A 15,854-nucleotide genomic window follows, 5' to 3' on the forward strand; every position below is an offset into this window, starting at 1 on the left:
TAAAATAAAATAAGAATTGAGTCATTAAATAACATTTTATGATAACTATTGGTTAAATATACATTCAATGTAATAACTAATGAACTCTGAGATCTCTATGATCAGGGTAATTCATTTTACAAAAAAGATTGCATTTCAATTTTGATGAGTCTTAGAAAATAAACTTTGAAATATTGTTTAAAAAATAATTTTAAGTGATTTAGTTGTAAAACCCTTCATAATAAATTACTAAAATTATTCTTTAGAGGGTGTATGGACACACAATATTAACAGATTAATATAATGGTTTTTATTGCAGTGTGTTGCTGTGTTACGGTAGTGACAAATTTCAGGAGTTGAAAAACATTTCAAGAACAGGCAGACATTAATATATGAAATTTGACTGCGCCTTTACTAGATATGTACCATTGAAATATGGTACAATATATGTATGGACAAGGTTTTTGGAAAAAAACAACTTTTGAAAATGTGTTTCCAACTCTGGACTTTGCACGAATTCGGTAGAATGGCCCATATCCATATGCCACAACATGGGCAAAGTGAAGTGGTTGTAGCATGAGCTAAACTAAGAATAGTCAAATGTAATGTATAAGCCCAGTGTTTACCTGGTATCTTATCAGTACCTCAGACAAACACATGTCAACCACACCTTTGATCAAATATCGTTGTAAATGTAATTTTGAACAAATATATAGCTGTGATATACAGAAAATAAGAGCAATTAAAAAAAAATAAGAGCTGATTGTAAAATACTCAATACATAAATAATGTGGAAACCGACCATAAAAGAATATGATACTGAAAATATAGGTAGGAATCTCCTTACACAGATAAGAATTAACTAAAAAGAAATATGTATAAGAGGAGATAGACAGTGATGAGCTGAACCACTGAAACAGATGTGTCAAACTTATTTTCACCTGCATGTGTGAGATGTAAAGGAACTTTAACACTGCAAGACAGGGAAGTTGGGAGGCACTTTTGAAGCACTAAATGAAGTTTGTGTTATGTATTTACCAATCAATCTTACAGGAACTCAGTGTTCAGTTTTCCTGCGATGTTTACACGTCCCAAATGAAGTGGCTGATAAGGTTACCCAACTCTTTTCCTTAGCTTCCCCTTGCTTTAAGAGAGCAGTTCAACTAGCCATACATTGAAGTGCAAGTTGGCACAAAAACGGATGTAAAACCGTGTCCTCCTTACCTGGGCCGTCTAATCCTGATCCAGAGAGAGGTGAATTAAGCTTGGGTCGCTTTGCAGTGGGGGGTCCGACATCCAGCAGATTGTCAGCCATCCTAGTCGCCAAATGTTGTAAGAAGATGATGATACAGAAAAATAACAGCAGGAACAATCCAACTTGTCGGCCTCCGTCCTGTAATAACTGGTAACTTTTCGTAACGATGGCGCAAAAGAGCAAATTAACTGTTCTTTTTTTTTCTTCGTTGACTGACAAACTGGTGAAATGCTGCCTGGAGAAAAAGGTTTCAAAAGAAAGGCAACAGCGCCACGCTTCGCCGCCGAAGATCACCCCATGATAATCCAACACCCAACACCCACATAATTATCCCCAATAATTACGTCCAAAAATTATTTCAGCTCGAAAAAAATAAATAGTTACCAATCATAAAATAATAGACCAGGCGTAGGAAAATCCCTTTCTCCACAGATCGCCGATTTCACGTCTGTACACAATCATCTTTTTCGCAGTCGAAACGAGCAGCCATAAAATCTGATTTAGGCTTAAATAAAAAGAGCAAAATTCAAAAAATATTTTCTATGAGGTGGATTATTTTTCTCGTCGCTGTCTCTCGGTAAATACAGCGTCTCGGGACGGAGATACGGCGAGAAGCGGCGCTCTCTAAAAGGGAAATCAAATATACAGGGGGCTTTCGAGACGATAAAAACCCGTGTAATCCTCACATGTTGGCATTATTCCTCGTCGGAAGAACCTACACTTCGATTTTCTGTGCGAAAAAAGCCGTTTCAGGTCGGTCTGAGCGGCTCGGATCGGTTTTTAAAATTAATGCTCCCCCCGAAATCCCGATTCTGAGCCGCGTCAAGATGGCGGCTGTTGATTCCTCCGATACAAAAAAGTTTTTTTTTTCTTCCCAGCTAGACTGAGGGGGGAGGAGGAGGGGGAGGTGTCGTGCTGTGACGTCCTGACGTAAACCTGTGTGTCCCACCGTGCGTCATGTGTACGCACGTATACAAAAAAAACCGATGGAGAATGATTCCCCCTATGTAACTCAGACAAATTGTATATTAATAAATGTAGAGTGCTGAAAGTCAAGCCGTCATTTTGTGGTCTTTTTTTTTTTTTAATTGATCTACCTACTGTAACAGAAAAACTATTCAAACATGGACTATGTGCAACTAATATTTTCAGATTTTCCCTTGGTTTTGATTTTTTTTCTAGGTACTCAAAAATTGCACATTACACCATCTCACCATTTTAATACATTTTATAAATTATATTGAGATACATATGCATTTGTATGGAATCCTGTTTCTGCCACACAAAAATAAAAATATACATATAATTAAATCATAATTATGAGATATTAAGTCGTAATTATGCGATAGCATTTCATAATTTAAGTTGTTAAATTCAGTTGTAATTTAGAAATAGTATCTCATTATGACATAGCATCTCATAATTATGGGGTATTTTCTAAAAATGATGACTTACTATCTCATTATTATGACTTAACGTCTCATTATTATGAAATAGTGTCTCATAATTGTGGGGTATTTTCTCAAAATTGTGACTTAGTATCTCATAGTAATGTCTTAGTATCTCATAATTATGGTATATTATCTCAAAATTCAGACTTAACATTTCTAATTATGACTAGGGTATGCATTATTTTTTTACATGTGGTGGAAATGGGCTTCCATACATTGGTCTATAGTATGTACATAGTACATAAACATAGTAAAAAGAAGGTGTTTTTTTAAAAACCATAAAATACTGTAAAGTCAAAACAATAACAATATTTCAAATTGTTTAAACTCAGTTCCAAGTAATCTACCTCCTACAACAGAAAACCTATTCAAACATGGATTATGTGCTCCAAATGTATTTTCAGATTTCCCCTCGGTTTAAAATTGTAACACAAATAAAAAAATACTGTACCATATTCCTAATTACTGACATTCCATATCAAATCTTCAATAGGGAAATATATTATACAATACAGAATAAAAAAAAATTAAAAGAAATCATAATTGAGTGAAGCAAAAATACATTTGCGGCTAATTAAAACCATAATTTGAGAACATATTCTTTGTTACTGATAAAAACATCTATCAATAAAGTGTACAGGCTATAAATTCAACCAGACAGCATTTCCCAGCAACTGATTTTATTCAATTTTAACTTTTACCTGCATAACTATTAGCGTGCTATATACAAAAACATTTCCAGAGAAAGCAACATTTCAATGAAAGTGCCTGTAGAAGGCTGGCGAGATACCACCTACTGCAGATATCCTGTAGTGCTTTATTCTATTGTATTTGGCCAGTTTGAGTGATCGATATTGATTCAACCCTTACCGTACTAGCATGTCATATTTCGAGATGACAAGGTCGACTAAAATGTTTACACCACATTCCTGTTAAGATTAGGGCATCCCTTTCAAAACACACAACCACACACTTTTACAAACACTCGGACAGCTTTACACACATGCAGGCTAACAGAATACTGAAATGTTATTCCAACATTTTTAAAACGACCCAGTTCTTTAGCATATTTATGACCCTAATACATGCGCTTATATAAATCATAGAAAATGCTCAGATACTATACAATATAAAGGCATACTGTACATAGAAAGTGAGTGCATTGTGCAAATGTGTTTTGAGAGAGAATATATAAATTAACTTTCCTGTACGAGCGCGCCACAACCCTCAAATTAAGACATGATGCACGGGAAATTCATGAGATGGTAATGACACTCTTTGGCATCAAATTTTTCCAAGTGTGTCCCATTCTTCTGGTTGAAAATGACACTTTCATCTGAAAACATCCAACCAAATCAACAGGTGAGCTCTGTTTTATAACAAGTAAATTAAAAAAAGTGAGTTATCCTAATATCCCTGTTTGCCATAAAGAACACTAATCAAGAGAAGATTGAACAGAAGGCAAAGACACGTAAGAAATGTAGCTTATGCACTTATCCTCACAAGTAGAATAACGTCGATAAAGAAAATCCCCTTATTTATTAACAATAATAACAATTCAAAGTATCCCTTGACTGTAGTAAAACAAAGTTTTAACTGGTTCAAGAGTTGTGTGCTCATAAGCGAAAAACCCCCTTTTCCCTATCAAATGAGTGAGGTTTAGCTCTTATTATTGCATTTATAACAACGGCTATTCCATCTGAGAAATAAATATAGTACAAAATGGGGAGCCATTCACAGAAAAATAAAACTACAATAAGGCCAGCTAATGTATAATATGTTTTGGGACATTTACATCAATGTTATATTGTAAGAAAAGGCACAGCTCAAATATTATAACCTTTATGCACAACAGTAAACATCTCCATAACAAAGGCTTTTCAAGAAATTAAAGCATTTGCAGATATTAACCAAAATTAGATGCAAAACTGAAAAGTGAAAAGGCACAAGCTACCGTAATTTCACAGAGACAGCAAATAAATTCAATTATTCTAATATTAAATGTTGAATACATCTTTCTGCAATATTCATTAGTACTTAAACGTAACGAGTAAGACAAAATAATTTTAAAAAATGAGGTTCTATTCATATTTTATTGTCAAAAATAAATCTTGTCACTGGATTTCATTAGTTGTTGTTTTTTTTTGCCTCTGAGCACACAATCCTTTTTGCTAAAAAAATCAGCGAGAAAATGTAACGTGTGAAACTTAACCAGTCTAATTTAACACAACATGAATTCAGTGAAGTCAAAAAAATAAAAAATAATACTACATTTGGTGCACTGATCTTTTTTAGTGCGAGCACGATAAGTTTCATGCCGTAACGAGACTGAAGCAGCTAATGCAGCCAGCGGAGTGAGTCCAACAGATTCATTTTCACATCAGCTTCACGTGAACATTTCAAGTTTTGAGTCACAACGATTACAATAACACTTTTGATTATCCATGTCCTGAACGCTCCATCAACTAACTAACACACAGTGTAATCCAGCAAACCTGGGCCGCTGTTTTCTCTTTTTGATTTTAATGGCACAGCTATAGACACCACAGGTAAAAACAAACCTTGGGGTTCACAGGAGTGGGCCCTCATCTACAATGCTGTTGTTGCAAGAACGCGAGACCATTGTGCCTCCAAACTGAGGCAAATACAAAGATCTGAACCAAGGCTGGAGGAAAAAGCTGCCTCGTCAGCAATTTTTTTTTGTGTCCACTGCGTTCCTGAAGTGTTTGTCATCCTGCAGCTTCACTGAGTCAGCCAAGTAACTCATAGGCACCTCTCCTTATTATAAACCAAGCACAGTGTTGACGTACAAACACACACACACACACACACACAAACACAGTGTATGCATGCAAATACACAACACACAGCCTGGGCCTCATCGCCTGCATCCACCGGTCTCGACTCGGCTTTTCATGATGAGTTTTCGGGCTTTCGTGAAGATCGGGGGGGTTGAAACAGGCTCTGCTGCATTTTAGTGCAGATTTTACTAATACATATCTTGAGTGAGTGAACTCCACACACACTGATTCCATTCACATTGTAGCACTTTCCCATGTGTAAGGTCAGCGTTCTGAGCTCCTTGCTGAAAGGCAAAACATCATAGCAAAACACAGTTTACAAAGTAAAATTGTAACAAACAGCAAAGAAAAAAAAGTGTTATAATTCACAATTTTCCCTTGATGCTATTCTTCCCTTTGCTCAAAAAATGCTTAGGCTACGCATTATTCTATTCTAAAGGCACTTAAAAGACTTATGAAAGAACTGACAGAGATTAAAGGTGTGAAGATAATCAAGTAAGTTATTGGGAGACGTTGGCATCAGTAGCAGAAAAGACAATATTTAGTGTCTGCCATCACACCTTCCCATTTCCTCTCTGCTCCTCTGTGATTGTGGGCCACCCATCACCTCCCTGTGATAACATCAGCAAATACGATTAACACTAAAAAGCAATTTACCACTCGGCTGATGGAGAGAAGAAGCCAGTTTGACGGTACCAAAAGTAAAGCAATTCTACAAAATGCCAACTGGCAGGAACAAGAGCTTAAAGGGTAAGACATTCTACTGTAGCAAATACTTAAAGTCTGGTCAACTCTCTGGCATCACTGTCGTCCTCACGATGGTTCTTCTGCTGTGCTGCATTTTGCCGGGCTGAGGGTGAGATGAGGAGCTGTTTGTTATCTGCAGGTATAGATGTCAGGCCGCTGTGAGACAGAGATCGTCCGCCGTGAAAAATCTCTGCAGAGGGGCGTCTTTCACGGTTGTCTGCTTCTTTCTCATGACTAAGACCCGTGGTTGTGGAGGAACCAGAGCTGGCGCTGGGCGCCATCGTGCTGGTAACGCATGCAGTCATGCCGGTTGTGGGCACCATGTTGGCAATTTCGTCGGTGGGCGAGCGGCCGATGCTGCCATCGACTTGGGCCCGGATCTCTGGTGAGACTGAGAGTTGGTACTGCGGCACGGGGCCACTGTCACTGCTCTTCGGATAAAGGAAGGTCTTCATCTGACCTTTACCTTTGACATTAACAGTGCCGCGGTAATCAAACTCATACTCCATGCCACTGAGCACACAGTAGCTCTCCTCGCTGACTTGGACGCGACACTCCACGCCTGTTGTATCCATGCGACTGGCGATGTTGACTGTGTCGCCCCAGATATCATACAGAAGCTTAGTCGTGCCAATGACCCCTGCTGTGAGCGGACCATGGTTGAATCCGATGCGAAGCTTGAAGCCAAACCCCAGCATGTTCTTGTTGAAGTCGTCGACGACGTGCATCATCTCTAGGGCAAATTCAAAAAGTGCACGGAGGTGAGCGTGAGGATGTGCCGCGTCCGCACACTGCTGGGTATTGAGACCCGACGCTGCCATGTACGTCGCTCCAATGGTCTTGATCTTTTCAATGTTTGTGAAGGCGGGCTTACGTAACAGCTCATCAAAGTCTCCAATTAGCTCGTTGAGCACACGGTAGCACTCCTTGCCCCCCTCGTAGCTTTCCTCATAAAACTCACTGAAGTTTACGATGCTGGCAAATATGACGCCGACATTGTCGTGGTTCTTGGAGTAGCTCTGGGTGACCTTCAGCTGCTCAGCTACATGGATGGGGATGATATTGCGAAGCAGCCAGTCGGCCTGGTCCCTCATATTCTGGATCTTGATGCGGTGTTGATCAGCCTCCACGTTGCCATGGTAATGTAGGCGGTAGCTAACCTCAAATTCACGGTTAAGGAACCAGACCAGGAGTAAGAGGAGAAAAAAAGCCACGCAGGCCTCAGGGCCCAGCAGATCCTGAAGGTCGACCTGTGGGTCAGGCTCTACTGAACTGTCAGACATGACACTTGAACTGTTACTGCTGTTGGTCTGCAAGTTAGACCTGGAGCAAGGACAGGGAGGGACAGACAGACAAACAAAAGGGTGAAAGAAGCAGAAAAGCAGAAAACAGAAGGTTAGAATAAATGTTTTTCTTCTAAAATGAGCCTTCAAAAACAAGGAGGACACTATGAGCACCCCAGTGACTTGAAGCATGGCACGCTAACCATAAACCTCCCTATGCTTGACTTTGTCCTCTCTATAATGAAGGCATCATTCAAAATTGCATTTTCGACATAGCAAAGTAAAGGGAGTAGGATGAAATTATGACAATAATAGTGTTATTGCAGCCTTTCTGCATGGAGTTTGCATGTTCTCCCCGTGTGCGCAGGATTAGGTAAACTGGACACTATTAATTGACTGTAGGTATGAGTGTGATGTGTGGATGGTTGTCTGTCTCTATGTGTCCCTGTGATGGATTGGTGGCCTGTCCAGGTGTGTGACCCCGCCTTTCAGCCTCCACGACCCTCATGTGGAGGATAAAACAACAGAAGATGAGTGAGTGAGTGTCATAGAAATGATGTAATAATTATTAAACATACCAGAAAAACAGACTCTTGGCAGCACTGGAAGAGATGAAACACATGTTAATGCAACAATCCAGATACAAACACAATGGAAACCTCAGCTCGTATCTTGAAAAGGGAGGGGAACAGTATCACTGCATTATCTCTATTCATCAACACATCATTTAATTGTATCTTCTTCTCTTTTTTTTTTTTTTTTAATGAGATGGACAACCAATTATCATTACACTCATTCATGCCTTTACAATAAACCGGCATGGCGTACCTGCAGGGGGAGCAGAAGAGCAAAACAAGTAGTCCTACGCCCACCAATGTTGCTAGAGATGAGCGCATCCAGTAGCTGAGCTGGCAGAAGTTACAATACTGTATAATGGCTATGATGACAGCACAGCAGATGAACATGGTAAACTGTGGAAAATGAGACGCAGACAGAAAGATTCATTAGTGTAAAACAAAACAAAACACCACTGAGCAATGTTAAACTACACCGACAGAACACACACCACTTTGAATACAATACATGAGAAAACAGCTCTGCTTTCGAGTTTGCAGATTACACATAAATACCACAATTTCACCTTATTAAGGAGGAGAAAAAACAGAAAGTCAACCTGGATGGACAGATGCATGTCACAGGTGACATGGGAGAAGACGACCACAGCAGGCACAGACACTAGGACTGCTCCCACGCAGTGACGAGCGATCCAGCCCGAGATCGCCCTCATCAGCACCCGTGTGCAACTCAGCGTGCTATTGCGGTAGAAAGCCATACTGCAGAGGAAAAACAGGCAGGCACTCGGTTAACTCTCTAATATGTGTTTGACAGCAGCCTGATGCTACTTTGAATCATTAATTGTTTCCATATAAGTGCATGACTCAAACCAAGGGTCAAAAACCAAACAAGACCAGCTCATCCAAGTAATGAATGTGGGTCCCAGCATCAACCAAACAAGGTACAAATGTCGGGACATTTTTTGCTTTACTTTTCTTATTAATGTTACTTTCTGTCTGAGGTTTCTTTGCTCATAAACTGAGTATCCATGTCACAAGTTTTCCTTTCAGATCGCCTATCCTCTGTAGCCAAGGCTTCAAGGTCATAGTACTTGGAGACACTGGTCAAGTTGTTTTCACCTTTGAGGCGGTTTAAAGTGCATACATTATTAGGCTGTCATAAAAATTAGAAATTGCTTTAACTATTTATTTGACAAATAACAAACCGAAATCACCTTTTTACACCTAAATTTGAGCCGGCTCACTGAGCTTCTCTGAGAGGTCAGAAATTAATCCAGCATAACATTCAGGAATGCAAGTAAATAACTATAATTTGACTATTTTTTGTGTTTTTCTGTAAAACAGTACATTTGAAAATGCATGGATAACAATAATAATTATATTTTAGCATTAAAAATATAATTTCGGTAAAAGAGCTTCTACATACTGGTGTATTAACCATGACAGAAACATAAACAATTATTTTACCAATGCTGGGGTGGTGGTCAAATAAATGTGTACCCTATAATGAAAGGTATAAAATTCAACTATGTTGTCCAAAACTGAGAGACAAGGAAGAATAACTGGATCAAAAAACACAACTGAATAATTAAAATAGTCTTTAATGTTCCCAAGTCTTCATTCTTTTAGATGAATTCATGGATACTTTGGTGTCAGATGTGCCACAGTGTTAATACTGGCATGTTGTAGCGTTGCAAACAGACTGCGTAACATCACGTCATATGAATTTTGAAAATAATTGAGAAAAATAATTAAGTATCTCACTTATCTAAGAGGCAGGATCTGGCCCAGGGGCCACTAGTTTAAGGTCCCCTGCATCCAGTATCTCACCGTATAGAAAACAGCAGAGCCAGAGACTCCAGTAAGGCGGCTGTCGCCGTCAGAGAGAGTGCTGGTATGGACAGACTCTGCTTGGTGACAAGTGGTTGAAGGAAACAAGCCAGTGAGAGAGCCAGAAACACTGAACAGCACAGCAACATGTCCAGGAAAGAACTGAACGTTGGACTGGCCAAAGTCCGCACTGTTGCTTGAGTCTCCACCTGGTGAGGAAAAAGAAAAACAGATAGCTAATGGAAACTGGAGACACTATCACAGCCTGCACTACTGAAAAAGTGAAATGATTTAATTAATTACAATAAGTTAAACCTACTTTTAAGTCAGGGACTAAGACAAAAGTTGCAGCCATGAGACTGAAAATGACACTTCTGAGGTTTGACCAGCAGAGGGCATCACAACCTAATACAACAACACCTTGAATATCCTGCAGTGGTTTGTCTTTGCCGCAGTCTTGACCAGTCTGGTCTTAACACACTTTTTAAAAGGTTTCCTCAACAATAACCAGCCATGCGGGTAAACACAAACTGACTAAAAACAACAACAACAACGAAAAAAAAAATGAAGATATGCTCACATATGAAGACAACAGGGGTGGGATGTCAGGGATCATGGGAGGACACTGTTTTGAAAAACTCTAAATAATAGTTGGACCAAAGTCAGACAGCACATGAAACCAAAAGTGAACGTGCATCTTCATCACACAGTCAGGCATACAGGCATCATTGTGTCTCTCACACACACACACACACACACCTCCTCCTGGTAGCTTATCCGGTATGCAGACTCCAGGCTCCTCTCCAGGAAGGTGATGCTCAGCTTGTTTATAGGAGGTCTATAAAAATAGTCCTTCATAAGGCTGTCACAGGCACAGAGGAAATCAGTAGAAATTACACACACTTAACAAAAAAAACAACAGGCGAGAACTTGGTTCGTACCACTGTTCTTCCGTCACCCTCACCTGTCCTCTTTGATGACGTCTACAAAGTGGGCGTCGCTCCTCTCCCTGAAGTTCTTGGAGCGTAAAGGGATAAGCGCCGAGTGGTCCATGCCCATGGCTCCTCCGCTCCACGTCTTCTTCTCCTTCTCCTGCAGCATCTCACACAGGGACGTCTGGCTGTTGTTCAGGGCCTCCAGCCGAGGACTGAGCAGGCCGTTCAGAGCGTTGGGCGAGCGTCCCGCAGAGACCGCTGGGGAACATTTCAGATGGGACAAGTCCTGAAGAGAAAGGGGGGGGGGGAAAGTCCTGAAATTCCCCGCCAAAAAAGTGATGATGGGCAATAATATAAAGTAATGGGAATATAAAATAAAGCTTAAGAGTCCGTGTCCTTTTGCAGCAGAAGAACCATCGTGAGTCAATATTATAATACTGATACTGATAAAATACAGTATATTACACTAGACCGAGGCACTGACAGAATCTTTGATAGACAGTGTAAAGTCTTATTTGTTTGGCACAGGTGACAACATCAGCCTCACCTTGCTGCTGTTGGTCTTGTGGTCGTCATGGCAGCCATTGAGCACCGCTTCTTCCTCCAAAACCTGCTCCTCCACTGGTAATACACTGCAGGGCAGGCAGGGGGACTGCAGGGGGGAGGGAGGGGAGGGGGGAGATTTAGGTGTGAGGTGGGGTGGGGTACAGCCATATGGGAGGAAGATGCAGCATATGGAGGGAAGGAAGGGAAGAAGGAGAATTATTAAACCGAGAGATACAGATCAAGGAGAGCACACGAGCTGGGGGGAAAAACACAACAACAAGATAGCGGCAATTAAAAACAGGAGTCTTGAGCGATGACACAACACATGCGGCTAAACAAGGGCACTATGCATTACTGTGATTATACGACGGTTTGGGCTATCAGAAAATTCAGATACGGTTTCCCAAAAAGCTGCAAAGTTGCACGTCAAAACCAACATTACGGTATTGTTATGGTTATTACGGTAATTTCAGTTGTGTGGCAAATCAGCGGCTTCGTCGCCAGAGAAGCGAGAGCTGGAAAAACGTCTGTAAATAGTTTCCAGGTTTTCACCTGTTTTTGCACATTGAGATAAAGACTCAAACAAATGTTATTTTAAATATTCCGTTCAAATTTTCAATTTAATAAGCAAAATCTGGCGTTCACGTACAACTACAGTGTTTTTTTGGGGGGGGTTAATACAACTTTTTGCTGTTTTTGTTGTCTTCATCCAAATTGTGAAAATTATTCCAGAAAAAGGGGCAAAAGCACTTACTCACACAACATCAGGCCCTTTTATAGTTAAAAGAAGCAAAAATGTCCAGACAGACATAGGCAGAACTTCGTCTACATGCCTAAATGCCACTAAGTTACTGCCATGTGATTGGCTGATTAGATATTTGCTTTGTAAAGTGGCTGAGTGCGTGTGCTTCATTTAATTCAAAAACATTCATAACCTCACACAGAGTCAAATGTTGGCGAGATGTCTGAATGTGATCCTGCAGCGTGAGCCGCGTCTGTATTTATGTGAGGGGACGTAAACAGAGGAGTCATGCACTCGTAGGCAGGAAGTCTTCCAGGCTCTCTGCTTGAGTTTGCTCATTATCCATACTGAGTAAGCCCCCCCGCCACCACCACCACCCCTGACGATTCTCCTGCCTCTCATCATCATCATCATCCATCCTCTTGCTCCTTTCAAAAGCTACAACATCCCTTCCCGCTTTCCCACCTGCCCTGGCAGACACGTGAAAGATCTGTGCAGGGATTATGGTGACAGGTGAGTAGAGAGAAAGGAAGAATAATTGGGGTGATGATAACTAACAGCGCTGCATGGTTTTGAGGACAATTATATTGAAATGATGTGCTGCACACTTTTGGTTAAGTACTTGACCTAGTGGTACAATTTCAAAGCAAATGAGAAATTTCCCTTGAAGGCAGAGCTAAGATTGACATAGTGGGTAGAAAGTTATGATGTCGACAGCCTGTCGGGGAGAACAACAGTAAGAAGTCACTGTTTTGTGCTATTATTTCCTTATTACTGTGTCCATTCATTTGAGTTTTTCTTTTGTTTTTTTCATGTAAATTCTGAGCATTACAGCAATTTAAACGATTATAGTTGATCTGCAGATCCAGAATCAGGATCACGTAACTGGTCAACATACAACATACATGGCATGAACACAGGTATACTGGAATCAAGAGGGAAATCGACAAAGAACCTTTGCAGTTAACGCCAAGGTTAAATCATGCAATTACATGGTGGACTAACACTAAAAAAATGCACGGTAAAGACATGGATGAAATCATGTCTCTTCTCACATGCCCGCGCACACGACACCCACGTAAACAAAAGAGCGGAGAAAACTGAACATCAACGAGGCTGCAGCAGAACGTGCAGCCCAGTTTGCTCCCTCAGGCAGAAAACTGTAGATGTGCAATGAAAAATGATCCCAGAAATATACTTAGCTCATCAATGTACGAGGCTGATGTTTCTCCTTTTTTTTGTCATACAAATTCTCTTCTTTTGTCTTTTTTCTTTTGCTGCAAGGTTGGCTGATTTATTTAAGAGGGACATTAATGAACATTTACATATAAATATACCAGTGGCTCATTTACATCTGTAGTCCCTGGTTGATGAGACAAGATAAAACACTTAAGTGCATTTTTTTTTTTTTTCATAAGGTAAGAAAAAATCTGTGTGTCATTAACAGCAACACTAACAGAAAAGGACAATTAGCATAAGCTGTACTCCAGCCATCAAAGACACACCACTGAAAATAGCCAAGGCGGCGCAGGAAGTTTCAAGTTGCTCAAAATGTCACTTGTGACTTGTGTGAAAGTGTTTCTGTTAAAGTGCTTATTGTAGTGCACATGCATTTTAAAGCGTTTGGGTTAATTTGCCTTAAAATGCCTTAATTTTCTTGGACTTGTGGTAAAGTTGACAAACCTTTAATGATAAATGTTTTATTGCAGTTTTAGTTTAGTAGTTTATCCATACCTTCTGTTTAATCTGCTTAAACTACACTAGATGACCTCCATCTACTGTACAAAAACTCAGTGCTTGCAGAAAGCTGAGGGTCATTTACCCGACGGGCGGCCTGTGGCCAAGTGGAAAGGGGACTTGGCTTGCAACCGCAGAGTCGCCGGTTCACATCCCCACCAGGTCAAAAGGACTCAGGGTACCCCTGAGCAAGGTACCCAACCCCCATTGCTCCCTGGGTGCTACTTAGTGTGGCAGCCCACTGCTCTTAATTCTAGGATGGGTCAAATGCAGAGAAATAATTTCCCTAAGGGGATTAATAAAGTATAATATTTAGATCCATCCAGGGCTGTCCCCCTTTTTTCTGAGCTCATGTTGCTATTGTCTGGCCATAGATTCCACCTGACCAAATAAACTGAACTGAAAAACCTGCCTCTATTGTCCTACTTAACAATCCACTATAAATATTATTCATCTTCGGCACGGTGGCACAGCGGTTAGTAGTGGTTAGCACTGTTGCCTCACAGCAAGAGGGTGCTGAGTTTGATTCCCGGACTGAGACCTTACTGTGTGGAGTTTGGAGAAGATGATTTCCTTCCTTTCCTCTTTTGTGAATGTGTGGTTTGCTATGATGTGTGGTGGTTCTACGGCTACTATAACAAATTGCCCCTTGATATGCTTCAGACACTTTATACACGCTCACCTTGGTGCTGTCAGGGACCACGGTGCAGGCTGGAGGGGCTCCATCAGGAGTGTGCACTCTGGCCGTGGGACACCATGCTTCTGCATGCTCTGGTCCAGCAAAGCCCAACTGTGAGCAGTTACAGTGCAAGTGAGGCTCCACCTTCCTGCCAGAGATCAGGTAAGTCTTCAGGCCTGGAGAGAGAGGGAGAGAGAGAGAGAGAGAGACAGTCACACAGAGAGTGGCAAGATGTCACTGACAGTTGACTTCTTAGATTAATTAGTTCTGACAGGTTGGAGTAGTGTGTAGTCATCGCTGTGGGGATGAAAGTATGATGGTTGAGGGGTGGTTTTCGAGATTCAGCAGAGGATAAGTATCCAGCAATAAGAATTCCCACAGTGAATTATATAAGCAGGCGCTGAAATGAAACGAGAAGAGAGAGAAAGAGGAAGAGAGAGCAAAAATGAAGGTCATGCACATGGTATATATATATATATATACACAGTGTGTGTGTGTGTGTGAAGTATATATATTACAAAAGCATGTTATATAATTTTATTCTATTTAAGCTTTATTTAACCAGGTAGATTGTAACCCATTGAGACTGACCTGGCCAAGAGGTCAGCAGCAGACGTCATAATACATTTTGATTAGATATAGAAGACCGGTTACAAACAATAATTTTGAGAAAAACAGTAATGTAACGATGTACAATGTGTGTACTTTTATCTCCTTTCTTATATGGACTTAGAAAGATGAGCCAGAGATAAAAGAGGGAACTCTACAGAACAAGTCACACGGAGTCTGATCTTTTCAGGTGTGATTTGGAGAAAAGTGGCCATAATCACAACAGAAAACAATCCGAATCCATGTTCTTTTTTCAAAATGTTTAAAATAGGCGATTAACAGAGCCACTTTTTTTCACTCTCATTTATTTTGCATGGGTCTAACCTTGAGACAGTTGCTTTCAGACCAAAAACGGCCTGGGACAAATATTTAAACACCTGTTACATCTCTCGTCTGTCAACATGCTATCAGTTCCTACGTTCATAAGTGTGTATGTTAGTGTGTGTGTGTGTGGAATGACATGGTTTGTCCTAAATTATACAGGACAAAACAGGATAGTTTAACCAATGACATTTTCCATGCTGTTGAGAAATTTACAGTAACATATGCCACTTGTCTGCGGCAACACATTGTGACAAGACACAGTGACAGCTCTTCTGTGTGTGTGTGTGTGTGTGTGTGTGTGCACAGGTAAGAACCTGTGACTGACTGTGCTCAGCCATAATTCGAATGCTGGTGAAGCCAC

At 40.6% G+C, this 15,854-nt stretch overlaps 2 protein-coding genes across 4 annotated transcripts in view; both read right to left on the bottom strand.

Annotated features, from left to right (window-relative positions):
- crebbpb (CREB binding protein b) overlaps positions 1-2,314 on the bottom strand; it is a 34,212-nt gene extending 31,898 nt beyond the window's left edge. The window contains exon 1 of the mRNA XM_044050362.1: positions 1,204-2,314. Within this exon, the coding sequence (XP_043906297.1) occupies positions 1,204-1,294 (91 nt within the window). The 5' untranslated portion in view covers positions 1,295-2,314. The remainder of the gene's footprint in view (positions 1-1,203) is intronic.
- Positions 2,315-3,348: 1,034 nt separating this feature from the next.
- Positions 3,349-15,854, bottom strand: part of LOC122784928 (adenylate cyclase type 9-like) — a 34,970-nt gene continuing 22,464 nt past the window's right edge. For 2 of the 3 annotated variants that reach the window (XM_044050364.1, XM_044050365.1), the window contains exons 4-13: positions 14,564-14,736; positions 11,404-11,508; positions 10,886-11,142; positions 10,681-10,783; positions 10,502-10,561; positions 9,922-10,130; positions 8,691-8,850; positions 8,345-8,487; positions 8,095-8,118; positions 3,349-7,556 (exon numbers count right to left, since the gene is read on the bottom strand). In XM_044050364.1, the coding sequence (XP_043906299.1) occupies positions 6,263-7,556; positions 8,095-8,118; positions 8,345-8,487; positions 8,691-8,850; positions 9,922-10,130; positions 10,502-10,561; positions 10,681-10,783; positions 10,886-11,142; positions 11,404-11,508; positions 14,564-14,736 (2,528 nt within the window). In that variant the 3' untranslated portion in view covers positions 3,349-6,262. The remainder of the gene's footprint in view (positions 7,557-8,094; positions 8,119-8,344; positions 8,488-8,690; positions 8,851-9,921; positions 10,131-10,501; positions 10,562-10,680; positions 10,784-10,885; positions 11,143-11,403; positions 11,509-14,563; positions 14,737-15,854) is intronic. The other variant, XM_044050366.1, reaches the window with a different exon arrangement.

This window comes from Solea senegalensis, linkage group LG19, assembly GCF_019176455.1.
Source record: "Solea senegalensis isolate Sse05_10M linkage group LG19, IFAPA_SoseM_1, whole genome shotgun sequence".
Lineage (NCBI taxonomy): Eukaryota > Metazoa > Chordata > Actinopteri > Pleuronectiformes > Soleidae > Solea > Solea senegalensis.